We start from the raw sequence: 17,141 nt of genomic DNA, 5'->3' as shown, positions 1-17,141 counted from the left end.
GAGAAAGAGAAATAAAAAAAGAAAAGAGTAAAAGATATGTAAGAGTTTCAGAAAATGGTACTGCATTTGTTGAAAGACATGTAATTGAAGTATAATTATGTAAACTTAAATGGCACATGATTATGATTAAATTAAATTAATCTTAAATTTACAGTTTTCAGTCCAGAGCATTACATTCATGCAGTGGTAAGAAGCACTGATTTTTTTTTTTTTTAAATGTCCATCCTCTTGAGAAATGCAAGAGTGTTCAGCTGAAGTTGTTACCTACTGTTTGAATATATGATATCCTAACAGTTTAAGAAAGCCAAAGCCTAGGAAATTTAAATGTTATTTGTGATATACAAAACATATACAAATATATATATATACTAACATGTGCGTATTAGTATTATATGCATGTGTATATTATATATAGTAGTTATATCTGGTTTTTGCCCAGCTTTGAATAGGCAATCCTGCCTCAGAGAGGATTGTGGTAGCTTTAAGAGTCCATTGATGGGTCAGGGGACTTATGCTTTTCAGGGATAACTGTCATGATATCTTCACATAGCTTGGCTTCAGAAAGTGTATCCTGTGAAGTAACTGTGTCTTTGAAGTCTTGATGTTGGCCTGTATCAGGAGGTTCCTGCTCTTCTGGGACATCACTCACAATGTGTTCACTTAGCTTGGAAGCAGCAGCTGCACTCTGTGAAGTAATTGTGTGTCCAAAGCCCTGATATTGGCCCAGGGGTGAGGATGGCTTTGAACCTGCAGAAACTGCATCTTGTGAGGATGAGGAAAGCAGACTTGTGTGTTCAGTATGCTCCGAGTCTTCAGGAAAATAATTTTTTTTGGGGTAACCTCTCATTGTTCTCCCTTTAAGACAATATAAATTTATTAGCCAAAAGTTATTTTTACCATTCTAAAAATAGTTCTGCTTTGTCCTCCCCAAATTTGAAGAGCCTGTATCATGGTACTGCTTTAAATATGTTCTTATTTCTTAAATTACTAGAGTAAATCTTACGTATTTGGGTTGGGGTGATACCTCAGTCTGTAAAGTGCTTGCCACACAAGAATGAAGACCTGATCCAGTCCTCAGCACAGGTCCCAAGCTGGGCATGCTTGCAGTCCTGTGCTAGCGAGACAGAGTTGGATCCCTGGGGCCTCTGGACAGTGATCCTAGCTCAATCTGTGAGCCTCAGGACAGTGAGAGACCCTGTTCCAAAACCCAAGCTGAACAGCTCCTGAGGGACCACACCTGAGGTTCACCTCTGACCCCACATGCACATACAGACAACCCCCACCCCCGCTATATACACAACCACACTAACCAAAGTTAAACAGCTGTTACTTACCCACGCGTCTTATTTGTTCAGAAATGTCATCTCTGATATCTGACACATCCCACATAGCCAGGAAAGAGTCAAAGCAAGAGACTTCCTCTGCCTCTTGCACGTAGGGTTTATAGGAGAACGAATAATGATGGGCAATGGCCGCAAGGAACATTTCGATGCAGATTATGAAATCCTACAACAGCCAAGAAAATATCAAACATCTTTGGCTTTAAATCTAGTTTTTCAAACTGCTAACATTTTCAAAGTTACTTAGGGTGTCAACTTTTTTAAATATAATCCAAATTATATTCATTTTTCTTTTTTCTTTTCTTTTTTTTTTTTGGTTTTTCGAGACAGGGTTTCTCTGTGTAGCTTTGTGCCTTTCCTGGAACTCACTTGGTAGCCCAGGCTGGCCTTGAACTCACAGAGATCCATCCGCCTGCCTCTGCCTCCCGAGTGCTGGGATTAAAGGTGTGCACCACCACCACCTGGCTATATTCATTTTTCAACATTATGTTTTCTACTTCAAAACATGACAAGCCAAGATTTACATCTCTTTTGCCCTCCCTCAGTCAAATATTTCTTAATCTGTTCCCCAAGGACTGAAAGGAAATGTGCAGATATATGTGGACCAGGAATAAAACCATTACCAATCAGTACCTATGGGCCATTTCTCTAGGGTTCCTGCTCCTCACCATGGAGTAAGCTAACAGTCTTGCTCACTGTTTGTACGTTTGGGGCATCACTGTGTCAAACAGCGTAAACAGTAAAACCCCTTGATTCATTGACAGCACTACTTACCTGCAGGCCTGTGGCCACAGCTTCCGCACTCTGCCATTCCCACGTACGCTTTTCCGAAATAACGCCAACCTTCACCAACAATGCTATAAGGACTGCTTGCCTGTATGTCAAGAAAAGGTAAATGTCAAATCTAGATCATGAAATGACCAACTGTTTATGCAATTAGGGGCTCGGGAGGGGGCTCGGTGTGTAAAGCACTTGCTGCACAAGTGTGAGGACCTGAGTTAGAGTCACAGAAGCCAGGGAAGGCTGGCATGGTGGTGATCTGTAAACCTGGTGCTCCTGCAGTGAGCTGAGAGGTGGGGTAAGAGAATCCTGGGAAGACTGCAGGCCGGCGATCCTGATGTGTGCAGAGTAACAGTTAAGAGACCCCATCTCAAATGAAAGTCGAGGACTGATACCCAAAGCTGTCCTCATTTCCACATGCACACATGGCATGGACATGTCGCCACTCACACAATAAACACATACATGTTGTATACACAGAGATTAAAATATGCACCCAAAATCAGTTAAGGCCTCAATGTACTCCAGGACCCCCCACTGTTCTGGCTTGTTGGAGCCCACTAGGTTTCCTAGTGGCTGTACCCAGCAGGGCTGCATAAGAGGTTGACTAGACCATGGGCCTGGGTACCAGGTGACTGTAACTAGCAAGGGGAAGGCCTTTTGCTCCACCCCTTGGCATTGTTATAAATAGTCCTTTGGAATACAGTTCTGGGCTGGTGGATAAGGATCCAGGCCCACCCGAGTCTATCCTGTGTTTTCTCTCTGCTTAACTCTTTAAGTCTCTTATCCCTCAATCCCCAAGAGTTCCTGGGGTAAATAAGTGTGGGGGCTCGTCCCCTACACTGGCTTTAGGGCATATTCTCAAACAAGGTCTGCTTATATTAAATATACTCACCCAGCATTACAAATTTATTCTACTAGTTTCATAAGATGAATTTCATTATGTATTCTCAGAACTTCATCATTTGGTTCAGATTATCTTTTTTGCTTTGAAAACATGTACAAACAATTAGATTCTAAGTTCTAACAGCTTGTAAGTAAAGGCTGATACTCAAGTGTGTTTACATATGTATTCAGTACTAGGATTTCATTTTATTATTCATTCATTCATTTAGATACAGGGTCTACCAATGGAACCCTGGTTGTTCTAGGACTCACTATGCTGACCAACCTGGCCTTAAACTCAGAGATCTGGCTGCCTCTGCCTCCCAAGTGCTGAGATTAAAGGTATATGCCACCATGCCTGGATAATTACTAGGACAAAAATAATATTTATTTTTTGGCTATGTGTGTGCACACATGTACCATGTTGTGTGTGTGTGGAGGTCAGAGGACAGCCTGCAGGAGTCATTTCTTTCCATCTACCTCATGGGCTCTTTGATGGAACTCCAACTGTCAGGTTGGTGATGGCAAGCATCTTTTCCTGCTGATCCATTTCACTGGCCCTATTAATTTCAGTTTTGTTTTATCTTCCTTTTTAAGGCTTACTTCTTATGATTTGTGTGGCAGGGTGCCAGAGAACAACTTTGTGGAGTTGGTTCTCTACTTCCACCTTTAAACTCAGTTCATTAGGCGTGCATAGCAAGTGCCTTTCCTCAGGGAGCTAGTCTGCCAGCCCACAGTGTATCTGCATTATAATACCATCGAGTCCCAGAAGTCTCTATAGCATAAGCTACTTCTGTAGAAGACTGTGTATGATGTATGCCTTCAACTGCTAATGATTACTTCTGGCAGTGCAATTTCATGAATTCCTTCTCCTTTGCCCTACTGAATTGCTAAACTGGATCTAATTGTTTCTATAACTCTTAGTACCTATCCTGTCCTAACACCATGGCTAGTTTGCTGTTTGCTTTGTGACATTGAGGACAGACAGTAGGACTGTGAATACACCATGCAGACACTCTGATGGATCTCCAGCCCTACCTTGTGTTTTAAAGGACACTCACTGATAAACATTTCCCTGTCATTCATTACATGTTTTCTCCCAAATTGATACTGTTTTATTTATGACAGATTTTAAGTAATTTATTCATTTTGAGACAGGGTCTTACTATGTAGCTGACTGGCCTCAAACTTGCTATGTAGACCCTGCTAGCCTTGAACTCAGAGAGAATCACCTGCTTCTGCCTCCCCGGGGAGTGCTGGGATTAAAGGTACACACCACCACACCCAGCACCAAGATATTTAGGCTATCTCAAATTATCTTCATCTTTTAAATGTCACAGTGGCCATCTGACTATTTCTTTGATTGTTCAGATACAAGATAACACAATGTGGCACAATAGGCTGGTCTACAACTTGCTTTATAAAGCTGGCTGTCCTCAAACTCATAATTTAAGATTCTCTTGCCTCACCCTGAATGCTGGGATTATAGGTATGTACCACCACACATGACTAAGATCATTTGTTTGTTTGTTTTAATCTTTTTAAAACTAATATTTATTTTAATTTGTATGCATTTTGCTTGCATGTATGTATACGATACATATGCAGTATCTGCAGATACTAGAAGAGGGCATTAGAACCACCTGGATCTGAAATTATAGAAGGTTGTGTGTGAGCCACTAATCTTGTTGGTGTTGGGAACTAAACCCAGGTCCTCAGCAAGAGTAGCAAGTGCTCTTAACTGCTGAGCCATCTCTCCAGCCCGTTTTTGTAAATCTTACAAGACCTGAAGGGATGGCTTTTTTAAAAAAGATATTCTTGTGTGTATCTGACTGCAAGTATGTGCATATGCTCACAGAGGCCAGAGGATGACTTCAGACCCCTTGGAGCTAGATTTACATAAGGTTGTGAGCCGCCAGACATGGGTGCTGGGGACCAAACTGTGGTCCTCTGGATATACAGCACACTCTCTTAACTGCTGAGCCTCTCTCCAGCCCCAAAGACATCTTCCTAGTTCAAGTTGGCCTTGAGAATGGTAGTCCTGCCTCAGTCTTCCAAGTGCTGGAATTAGAGACAGGCACCACTGAGCCTGGCATTGTATTCACATTATTTAAAAAACTCCCTTAACCAACAGTTTTATTGGCATTTATAAAATGAGAATATTTAAGGGCAAGCACTACTTACCAGAACGAGACAAAGACTACGAGTTTGACACAAAGAAATTTGCCAACAGGTTGTATAGGGCTGAGCTCTTCCTTTAGCACTTTGTAAAACAGCAGGAGGCAGTACATGGCAAACTAGAAACAAAAGCCACATTCAACATTCTGCAGTAGGAAGACAGTGACAGAACCATTCCTTAAAGCCGAAACCAGAGTCTACAGTAATGTTCCCGGCAGAGCTTAGGGCTAATCAGCCGACGTTTTAGTGCTTTTAATAATATGTTGCAGAAGATGCATATCTGTGAGATTTCAAGAGAGGTATGTCACGTTTTTCCTGAATATGTTTCTAAGTGTTCACGTACTGGAACTCAAAGCAATAAACAAATGATATGAACGGAAGGTTTCCTTCAGTCAAAGAAAAGGCAACACAATTACCACCACGTTTATAAATACTACTTGATTATTATTATTAGCTAGTCTCTCGTGTAACATTTACACAACACACACAGTTTATAAGGCAACACAATTACCGCCACGTTTATAAATACTACTTGATTATTATTATTAGCTAGTCTCTCATTGTAACATTTACACAACACACACAGTTTATAAGGCAACACAATTACCGCCACGTTTATAAATACTACTTGATTATTATTATTAGCTAGTCTCTCGTGTAACATTTACACAACACACACAGTTTATAAGGCAACACAATTACCACCACGTTTATAAATACTACTTGATTATTATTATTAGCTAGTCTCTCGTGTAACATTTACACAACACACACATACACACACACACACAGAGTTTATAAGGCAACACATTAAATAAGTACAGTTTCAGCAAAACTGTGATCATGAAATCTGCATCACACAAACCGATTTCCTTGAGAGCAGTGTGTAAGTCCAGCTGGCCTTACTTCTTAAAATAAGTGCTCACATCTTAGAGTCAGTTATAATAACCAACCAGCATTTCAACAGCAAGAAGCATTTCTGGAAGCTTACTTTCCCCATTAAGACCAGGAGATACTTGATGCTCATTTAAAATACTTCAGGATCTGAGAGCAGTAAAGCAAGAACCAAGCTCAGACCCTTGCACTGGAGCAGGACCACCCAGGGTGCATGTCACACACTCCCGGGCCCTGGGTTCTAGCTCTAGTACCACTAAAAACAAACAGACTCTTAACACCGAACCGTTTCTCTGTACATAGGAACTGTGACCCTCATGCTGGGATCTGACCCAGGGCTGTGTGATAGGAAAACACTCCAGGCACATTCCACAGTCATAACCCAATTTTCTAACATCTATCATAAACTAAAATAAAAATTTGTTCCCAATATCTTTTTCTTTTTTTTTACATTTTATAAAATCTTTATTGACAAATAATTCACATAGTATACAATTTGCCTGTTTGTACAATTTGATAGACTTTAGTCCAGCATTCTCATAGGCCCATGACACCATCACCACTTTCTATTTTAGAACATTGCTGTCTTCAGTTTCATATACACGTATAATGTATGGTGATTACATTCCACCTTATTTTTTTAAATGAACATAATATTTGCAATTATAACCATTTTTAAGTTCACAATTAGGTGGTATGAATTACATTCAAGATATTAATTACACGCATGATATTCATTAAATACACTCATGATATTAATTCCAATATCTTTTTCAACTGAAAGTAGCTAACTTTTGTGTATGTTTCATAAGGTTTACTTTTAGTATCTGTCTAAATGCCAATGGGAAGACCAAACTATGTCCACCGGGTTTAGAGTGTTTCCAGTCCTTTCTTATAATGGGCATTACATCCCAGAAGGCAAGAACACTTCTACCATTTCTTTAGAGTACATTCCCAGGAAACAAGGTCATGAAGATGAACATGAGAGAAAGCGCTGGAGACAGACCCCATTTATTTCCATTATAATATATTTCCAATATATTTCCTTCCTTCCTTCCTTCCTTCCTTCCTTCCTTCCTTCCTTCCTTCCTTCCTTCCTTCGTTTCTTCTTTCTTTTCTTCCCTCTCTTCTTCTCTCTCTCTCTCTCTCTCTCTCTCTCTCTCTCTCTCTCTCTCTCTCCTCCCTCTTTCTTTTGTACTTCCTTCCTTCCTTCCTTGTTTCTTTTTTGTTTGTTTGTTTTTTCAAGACAGGGTTTCTCTGTGTAACTCTGGCTGTCCTGGAACTCACTTTGTAGACCAGGCTGGCCTCAAACTCAGAGATCTGCCTGCCTCTGCCTCCCAAATTCTGGGATTAAAGGCATGCAATGCCATGCTCGGTTCCATTAAAAACTTCTAATAATTTATGTACTAGAAGTGTTTACTATACTGTAAAAACCACTATCAAAGACTTCAGATGAAATACACATCAGCTTAAGAGAGCCTTTCAGTTCCTAGAATAGCACTCATTTTTTTTAAAATTTCAGTTTTATTTTCCTTTAATTCTAAATATATATCAGAGATTTGAATTCTTGCTTTTGTTTGTTTGTTCGGTTTTTCAAGACAGGATTTCTCTGTGTAGCCCTGGTTGTGCTGGAACTCACTCTGTAGATCAGGCTGGCCTAGAACTCACAGAGATCTGCCTGCCTCTGCCTCCCAAGTGCTGGGATTAAAAGGTGTGTGCCACCACCACCTGGTGAACTCTTCTATTTTTATTTAAACTCTATCCTCTCGTGCCAATTAGACTTTTTCCTCTTACTGAATAGGCCGATTGTATTATGTTTTGTTTATTTAGAAGGCACACCATGTTTATCCCCACAAGGCTGTGGGGTCACAAGAGCAAACAGCTCTGCATATAAGTCTCCAAACCATTCATAAACATATTACTGTACTTCTACATTGTATAAAGGTATATATTAAAGCTGTTTCAAGTTCCATGTACAAATTAAAAGGTAATTTTTTCCCTTAAGAAATAGTACTTAATAAATAATATTTAGCAACAGAAACGAATTTAGTACAGTTAAGAAGAATGATGATTTACTTACCAGTTGTGACAAATTATTTATTATAACCAAGTAAGTCCAAGCATTGGAGAAGCTAAAGTTCCCTTCGTCGTAGACACCAACAAGCTCACATACCCTTAAAAATGGCAAAAATCAACTTTATGACTGACCAAGTAAACCCGTATCTTAATATGTACCCTTTAGAGACTTATTTTACGCATATGAATGTCTTAGCTGCATGTATACCTGTGCACAATGTGCATGCAGTGCCCTTGGTGACCAAAAGAGGGCACTGGATATTCTGGAACTATATTTCACTAAACCTCTGCAAGAGTACCAAGTGCTCTTAACACTGAGTGCTCCACTGAGTGTTCTCCAGCCCTGAACGCGTTCTTTAGGTGTAGTGGTAGCAACACTTTAAAATTTAGAGTCTGTTTACTTCAGTAAGTCTATGGAAAATTACTTGACTTTGGTCACTGACAGAGAAACATTTTTCTAGATATGTATGATATGATTATTCCTTTTAACTTAAAGAAATTATATACTGAGAACCATTAAACTGGAGAATAATCATTAACTTCAAAAAACAAGGCCTAATTTTGGAAAACTTGACTGATAATTGTTAACTACAGCTCACCTTTTCCTGTAAATTGCAGGTAGGTATCTGAAGACCCAGACACCCCCACCCCACAGGTAAATTTTACCATAAGTATTAAGTTATATGCTCACCCAGTTTCTAAGCAGCAAGGAAATAAATCATAATTCCATAAATAATTCTAGCTCAAAGGTTAATAAAGAGTTGAACTGTTTTTTTTTTTATTTTTAAGTAATTGATTTATTTTTATTTTATGTGCACTGGTGTTTTGCCTGTGTATGTTTGTGTAAGGGTCCCCTGGAACTGGAGTTACAGACGGTTGTGAGCTGCCATGTGGGTGCTGGGGATTGAACCTGGGTCCTCTGGAAGAACAGTCAGTGCTCTTAACTGCTAAGCCATCACTCCAGCCCCTGAACTTTTTTTTTTTTTAAACATGGCTTTTTTTAAATTATGTGAGCTGCAGAATGTTAATATCTAATAGATAAATCATAAATTGACACTTTGGATTTTTTAGGGAACAGTTTCCCAGGTAGTTTGATTATGTTTCATATTTTGACATCAAATGGATTTTGTGTGTGTTTATTTTGAGATTCGGTCTCTCTATGTAGACCAGGCTGGCCTCAAACTCACAGAGATCTGCTTCCCTCTGCCTCCTCAGTGCTGGGATTAAAGGTGGCACCAGTTAAAGACAGTGTTCCTAATAAACTCTTAACAAGGTAGAAAATAAATCTGTGTTTATTTAGTTTAACCCAACTGAAGGAGTTTTGGTTTTGCTGATGTGTTATACAGTCTGCTCTCAAAGGATATGAATCTCATGGCAATCCTTTGCGTTGTTCATCATAATGGAATCCAGCTTTTATATACGTATTTACACTATTAATCAACATTGTTTTTCTACTTGTTTTTTCCATTTAAGAACATAGATTGTTTTTAAGACAGGGCCCATTCTGGCCTTAAACTCTCAATTCTCCTGCCTCTACCTTCAAGTGCTATGATTATTTGCCATGAATCACGTGACACTTGGTTTCTGTCATGCTGGAAATTAAACCCAGGGCTTTGTGCATACAAGGCAAATACTCTTATCAACTGAGCTATATTCCCAGTTATGTATCATGAAGATTAAAAAAAAAAAAAAGCTAAGGGAAGGCCATACTTACAATGCTGTAACAGTGGTAATTGGTCTGATCACAGTGTACTGCAGCACTCCCAGTTTGCATCGAAAGAGCAGCATTCTGCAGAAGAAAGAGAACATAACATCTCAACTATTCAGTGGCATCAGAACATTGCAAAGCCTCCAAATTAAAATCACTTTGACAATGACACCAATTATATTGAATTCTGCCAATTTCGTTCTCCTAAATGATAGTAGGGTAAGAATGTGGTGGCAACATGGAAATCTGAAGACCATTTTGAAAATATTTAATAACTTTATCTCCTAAAGTCTCCCTTCAGCTCCACTATAGTGCAACACAGAACAGAAGGAACAGAAGAAGGTGCTGGGACCTTGGTCTTTTCCTGTTTCCCCACTCTTGCCATGATACACTGCAAATCAACAGGACCAAATGAACTGAGTCTGTGAGTCAAATAAAACTGATTATCTCAGGAACTTTGCTGATAGAATTGATAGTGATGGCTCTAACTAACACAGGAGAAAAACGGAGGCACAAAGGAACTGTGAGCTTGTGCACATGCATGTGTATAAAGCATTGACATTTAGGATGCAGCTTCTTGGTGAATGTGTTTACAGAAAGATTTACTGGGACAAGGCAAACCACCCTGAGGGTGGGTGGCCACCCACAGGCTGGGGCCCTGGACTGAACACGAGGCAGTGAGCTGAGTTCCGGCTTTCCTCTCTGCTTCCTGACAGCAGATGCAGTATGACATCATGCACCTGCCACGTGCCTTTCCCACCATAAGGGACTGCACCTTCAACTGTGTTTCTAAGTTGCTTTTGTCAGTGACTTTGTCTCAGCAGGGAGACAAGTACAAGACAATTAGCTGTGTAATCACGTGCACCATCATTTACGCTCCAATTCCCAACTGTAAAAAAGATGCTGATTAAATATTTTCTAAGGTTTTCTCCTATAATACATTGATGAATTTTTCTATTGGGATAAGCAATGTAAAAGTAAACAAAAAAACCTTCCAACATGCACATTGTAAAAATGTATTTTATTATCTTTCAAACTGTACTACGTGCTATGTAGGGTAAGGGCTCTGCCTACTGTCCCTGCCCCTTGCAGAGAGCTGACTGATATTTCAGACCCACACAGAGGCCCATTAAAACCAAACACACTTACTCTCCCATCGCCCATGGTGGACAGCAGCAGAGTGGAGCGAGATGCTGTTGCTGATCTTTAGCTTCCAGGTGTAACATCACGTTTGGGAACCGAATTGTTAGGTAGTTGTTAAGGAAGATCATAAAGTTATAGATGACATAAGCTTCGTAACACTCCCTCCAGGTATCTACGTAGATTGCGATTTTTGGAAATTTCAAAGCCAACCACTATGGAAAAGCACAGATGTTAAAGAGAAATGCTACTGATTCAGAAAATGCTACTGAAGACATTTTTTTTTTTTTTTTTTCCAGACAGGGTCTATGTAACCTGGGTGTTCTGGAACTCACTATATAGACAGGCTGGCCTCCAACTTAAGAGTTCCACCTGAGTGATGGGATTAAAGGGATGCAACACCACATCTGGCTAAAGCCATTTTCTTTAGTTGTGTCTACTGTGGAAAGTGTTTTTTCCTTTTATTTTCTTTTTTGGGGTGGGGTACAAATAAAAGACTTAATAACTAAAAAGCATGATAGTGAACATCAGCATCCTTATGAGAATCTGCATCTATGGGTTCAGCCAACCCTGGAGCAGAAATATTTGTAACAGCCCCTGACCCCAGGTCTGCATTCTGGAACTCACTATACAGACAAGGCTGGCCTCAAACTCACTGAGGTCCCCTTACCTGCCTACGGCACTGATATTCTATCAGGTGTCATAAGCCATCTAGAGCTAACTGTAAGGACAGGGGGACACATTAGTCCATATGCTGATGCTAACCATTTTATATAAGGAAACTGAGCATCAGCACATTTTGATGCCTGGGGTGGGAAAGTATTCCCTTGTGGCTATGTATTGATGAGGGTAATTTATAATATTTCGTTCTTTAAAAGATTAAGAGCCACTAATCTTAAATTTAAGCAACTGGGCAAGGAAAACATATTAAAAATGTTTGAAATATCTGCATTTTTCATTATATTATCTTCCTTACCAACATTAAAAACAAGTGAACTTGGCCAGTTGTAGTGGTACATGCCTTTAATCAGCACTTGGGAGACAGAGGCAGGGGGCTCTCTGTGAGTTCAGGGGCAGCCTGCTCTACATAGCGAGTTCCAGGACAGCCAGAACTACATAGTGAGACCCTGTCTCAAAAATATAAAAATAAATAGGTAAAAACAGAAAGAAAGAAAAAGCTGGGCTGTGATAGTGCATACTTTTGATCCCAGCACTCATTGGGGAGACAGAGGCAGGTGGATCTCTGAGTATGAGGCCAGCCTGGTCTACAGTATGAGTTCCAGGACAGCCAGGGCTACATGGAAAAACCCTGTTTCAAAAAAACTGGAAAAAAAAAGTGTCATAAAAGAATTCCTTTTCTAAAAAGATTTACTTACTTTATTACTTTATGTGCATGAGTATTTTGTCTACTTGTATGCGTATGTGCTATGTTCATGCCTGGTTCCTACAGAGATCAGAAACTGGATTCCCTGCGACTGGAGGTATAGTTGTGAGCTGCCATGTGGGTGTTGGGAATTGAACCTGGGTCCTCTAGAAGAGCAAAGTATGCCTTACCACTGAGCCATCACTCCAGCCCAAGAATTCTTAATGCAATACAATAAAATATACTTACACTGTCCAAACTGTATATTGGGACCATCCAAAGAATCCTACAGAAAGTAAAACATAAAAAACATTTAATATCAGTTTTCTGAATTAAGTCAGTCAATACTAGTAATAGCAAATACATTAAGATTTGACCTTATAATAGGCTTTTGAAGTTCAGGTTGTGTGTAATGCACCAAGTGTTGTAGAATCCCCCAGAGGGACACAGGTACCGTCAACAGCAGAAAGATACCAGCAATAAACCATGCTTTAGTGTGTATTCCAACCTTGAAAAACAAAAGAACACATTGGTTTAGATTCTGATATTAAAACTATAAAGATCAATATTTTTTTCTTAAATTTTCATTTGATTATTAATACTGCTTGGTATTTCCAAAATAATTAGTAGCAATTAAAAAAAGATTTACTTTTAAAAAAATTCTATGTATGTATGTGTCTGTGTGTGAATATGTGCATGTGTGAGTGTGGGTACCTGCTGAGGTCAGAAGAGGGTGCTAGATTCCTTGGGGCTGGAGTTACAGAGTGTGGTAGCACACACCTTTAGTCCCAGTAACTTGGGAGACCGAAGGGTCTCTGTGAGCTCCAGGACAGCCTGACAAAAGAACCCTCCTCCTCATCCTTCTCCTCCAAGACAAACAAACAAACAGAACATTTACGTAGTATCTCTGCCCATTCCTAGTGTGTTATTTGCTTTCTATATCTGATTCTTGTTTGCTGTTTATGAGCTATCTTGAGGAAATGCTCCAGTTAAGCCTCTAACCTTGAACACAAAAACAAAACCTTCCTTTAAACTTCTCAGTCCCCTCCACCTATTGTGCTATCATTTCTCAGGCTCCTTCGGAGTAAAAATCTTCAAAACTCATATATTCTCCGGATTCTAAGTTTCCACCACACATTCGTACTTCAACAATTCTGTTCTGGGTTTGGTCCTCCAGCTTCAGTGATCACTAAGCTCCCACTGACCTTTCTACTTGTGAAGAGTGACAGGCAGGTTGGCAACAGTGGACAGTATTCAGAATGTCCCCTTGAAACCCTCCTCCCGGGCATTCACTTCATCGGTTCCTTGTGAATTCCTGGGAAATGCTGGTGCCAGGTCCTTTGCTGTTTCTTCTCTGTGTCCGTGATCTCAAGCATTCTTTAACTGCAGACACTGTCTAAAGTCTGACCATTAGTACCTAGGTGTGTTCCCCTTTCAGAGGTCGGAACTTAACCCCTAATGCAAACGACCATATTTGGAGATAAAGCTGATGGGGACTTAGGTGAAATGAGGTCATCGTCTCATAGGGCTGGCGATCTCAAAATGAGATCGTTCAACCACCTGAGGATTCAGCAAGAGTATGGCCATCTGCAACCTGAGAGTACCCTCCCTAGATAGCAACCTTCTGGCCCCCATGATATCTGACTCCAAAATCATTTTCAAGACTGTGACAAAACAAATTCCTCTTGAAGGCACTCAGTTCATGGTATACACATGTGCTTCCGTGTGTGTGAGTGCAGGTGTGCATGTGTGGAGGTCAGAGGTCAGCTCTGGGAAGTCAGCTCTCCTTCCAGCTTAGGAACCAGGGTCTCTTGTTTCTGCTGCTGTGCTGCACAGTGGAGGCTAGCTGGCTGGCAAGCTTCCAGGCAATTCTGTGTCCACCTCCCATCTTGCCATAGATGCCATTCAGGTGGGTTACAGAGAGGGAACTCAGGTGGTCGGGTTTCCTGGTTATTGCTCCACCTGCTGAGCTGTCTTCCACAGCCCAGTTTACGGCCTTTATTATGGCAGAGAGTAGATTAAACAAGACGTGTACCTGCAGTTGAAACTGTTCTGAGGTCCAGACTTGCATATCCAAGTGCATTATTTGACAGGCTCACCCGCACGTCCTCCATTAAACATCCCTGTCAGAACTTGAGGGACTCAACTTGGGGTGTTAGCAGTTTACACCACAGATTAGAATTGGTCTTAAAGGTTAATGGCACTTTCAAACTACGCTTGAAGCTCACAACTAAGAGAATACTAAGTGAATTAAGTACTCCAAGGAACACTAAGTGAGGAAATTATATTTATATTAAGATTACCATACCTAAATTTGGGTGGACATATTTCAAATAAGCTAAAAACTCAACAAATGAGAAATATTTAATGTCATATATAAGAGCCTTAAATATCTATATGGACTATAATAAGAAAAGTCAACAAAAGTTTAGTGAACATAAGAACCCCACAGACACGTTTGGACACATTGTTTAACTAAAATATTGTCAGGGACAAGGATAGAATCTCTAGTTAGTGGAAAAATACAGACCCCCCATAAGACAGGGAACTAGATTATCTTACAGTCAGGTTGCCTAGCAACAGGACATTGAGGCAGAGCCCTTGACCCTTTTACCCTGTAAACATCCTACACAAACATCCTGTTAGCTTGCCCCCCTTATGCAGATGACAGTTTCTTGCTCCCCCCACCCTGCAGGAACTATATAAACCCTCTTGGAGAAAAATAAAGTTGCACCTTGATCAGAATCTAGACTTGGTGTATTTCCTTGTATCTCCTGTCTCTATCATTCCGTCCTTAGAGTGGTGGAGAACCCGTTGTAGCCCTGCAGGCAGGGCAAAATATTTTCCACACTCAAAAGGGGGGGGTCATGTGCATGGTATGTCATAACTCTTCTAAAATAATAAAGTACTTTCTGATTATTATTAATAATTCTAAGTTCATTTTATACATATATTACGGATATGTTAAGTATCCAGCTTGTAATACTTTAGTAATGTCACAACATGATGTCATGTTGTGACATCAACAAGTAACAAAAGGCAGCAGGAGAGATGACTCAGGTAAGGGGCTTGCCTCCAACACTGCGCTGATCTCTTGAGCTCAGTCCTCACTCAGCACTCATGATGGAAGGAAAGAACAACTCCCCCAACTGGTCCGACATCTGACCTCCACAAGTGGGCCATCCCACGAATACACCAACAACAAATACATAAAAAAAAAAAAAAAAGAAACAAATACACGAGGAACTTTTGTAAAACTTTTGCTTTGACTGAGGAGTAACTTCAAGTCGCCAGCGTAACTCAGTTGGTAGAATGCTTGCTTGCCTCAAATGAAGAAAGCCCTGGGTTCCATCCCCAGCGTTGAATAAACAGAAGCACTGAGAATGTGGATGTTGGAGGACCATCCTAGGCTACAAAGCAAGTTCCAGAACAGCCTGGTCTACATGAGACTTTATCTCATTAAAGAAAGAAACAAATAAAAGATGGAACTTCAAACGTAAAAACAATTAGCAAAGTCCAACTAACGGGAATCCTTTCGTTCCAGGAAGCAGACTAAAAGCTTATAAAATCCAGAACGGAGCTTTCATGGTAGTTATCTGATCTGGTCAAGCCCAGTATCTGCACAGCAGATGTGATTTCAAGAATAGTTTTCTGGGAACTGATGGGTATCAGCGAAGCATTCTAAGCAGCAACATTAACTATTTTTCTCCACCCGGTCCCACCTACACTTGTAGCGGCAAAGTGAGATCAGACGGGTCTGTTTACTGTTCAGAGATGAAATGTTTTTCTGACCCCCAAGCATTAAAGGCTGACAAAGGGATTCTGTCAAACAGACTAAGAAAGGGTAGAGGTGCTGGACCCTCTTACCTTCAGTTTGTGACGTTCCCAAATACACAAGGGAACCAAGATCAGGATGCCAACTACGTAAGTAAGTATGATCAGGGGTCGGATCCATCGCCTCCAGTTGCTCAGATTACACACGCTGGGCATTTTCATAAACAAATTAGCTTACGACAGCCAAGAAAACAAACCAAACCGAGATTTTGGCACTTTCTCTTCTATGGTTGTTTTCTCTTCTGGCTCTCTATAGAGAAAAATTTACCAGCCGCTGGCGCCGCGTCCTCGGGTCGCGCTGTGGTTGCGGCTGCCGCAGCGGCGGCCGCTCGGGATGCTCGCAGGTACGGGCTGCATCCTAGTCGGACAACTGGCATGCACCCGGTGCCGCCGTGGTGGGTCGGCGCCTCGCCTGGGGGTCGCCTAGAGTCTCGGCTGCATCATGCCCCGAGGACAGCCGGGGGGACCTGGGGACCTGGGCGCTCGTCTGCCCTGCAGCTGGAAGCCGGCCGGTTCCCCACTCCTGCTCTGGAGTCCCCGCCCCCGGAAGACCCGGCCGCGATTTCCCCACTCACGCTTTCTGCACTAGGGGAAACTCATCTTTAAAAGAAATGAGTCCGCTTCCGTTTCCGTTCAGATGCTTAAAGCCAATGACCTAGGTGAGATTCAAGCCAGGCCAACCCTGTCCGGTGACATCAGACTTTTATGATTGGGCAGCTCCGGAGGAGGGCGTGACTGTAACCAAGGTTACCGAAGGGCGTGGTGGGAGGGATGCGGAGGAGGGTAGTGGAGGACTGTTGGCTTCGTTAATTTGGCTGGTCTTAGTGGATCCTGAGGAGGATTCCGGAAGCTGTAGGGACTGGGGACGTTTCAGAAACATGTGCTGCATTCTTGAGACTTTGTTCCATCTAAAGGAAAGCCTTAGTGAGGGACAGTTCCGTGG

At 41.2% G+C, this 17,141-nt stretch overlaps 1 protein-coding gene across 2 annotated transcripts; it reads right to left on the bottom strand.

The window, feature by feature from the left end:
* Positions 1-39: 39 nt before the first annotated feature.
* Positions 40-16,798, bottom strand: Tmem184c (transmembrane protein 184C). Of its 2 annotated transcripts, XM_052726982.1 has the most exons (10): positions 16,232-16,795; positions 12,742-12,872; positions 12,614-12,650; positions 11,011-11,216; positions 9,868-9,942; positions 8,158-8,251; positions 5,190-5,302; positions 2,115-2,214; positions 1,335-1,506; positions 40-855 (listed from the first exon to the last, which is right to left on the bottom strand). In XM_052726982.1, exons 1-10 carry the CDS (start codon positions 16,358-16,360, stop codon positions 482-484), a joined length of 1,431 nt encoding a protein of 476 aa, XP_052582942.1. In that variant the 5' UTR covers positions 16,361-16,795; the 3' UTR covers positions 40-481. The 2 variants fall into 2 exon arrangements, with proteins under 2 accessions (XP_052582942.1, XP_052582943.1); XM_052726983.1 differs by lacking the exons at positions 5,190-5,302; positions 8,158-8,251 and having other exon boundaries at positions 16,232-16,798.
* Positions 16,799-17,141: the final 343 nt, after the last annotated feature.

Source organism: Peromyscus californicus, unplaced genomic scaffold, assembly GCF_007827085.1.
Source record: "Peromyscus californicus insignis strain IS unplaced genomic scaffold, ASM782708v3 Scaffold_8__1_contigs__length_139910024, whole genome shotgun sequence".
Classification (NCBI taxonomy): Eukaryota; Metazoa; Chordata; class Mammalia; order Rodentia; family Cricetidae; genus Peromyscus; species Peromyscus californicus.
Note: the sequence above shows the minus strand (reverse complement) of the source record. Positions and strands in the feature narration are given on the sequence as shown.

Coding starts and splice junctions, on each gene's coding strand:
- Tmem184c (XM_052726982.1), bottom strand. CDS start 16,360: ATGAAAATGCCCAGCGTGTGTAATCTGAGCAACTGGAGGCGATGGATC. Junction 9,943..11,010: donor CCACCATGGGCGATGGGAGA/GTAAGTGTGTTT, acceptor TTTCTTCTGCAG/AATGCTGCTCTTTCGATGCA. Junction 8,252..9,867: donor ATTACCACTGTTACAGCATT/GTAAGTATGGCC, acceptor GCCATTTTTAAG/GGTATGTGAGCTTGTTGGTG.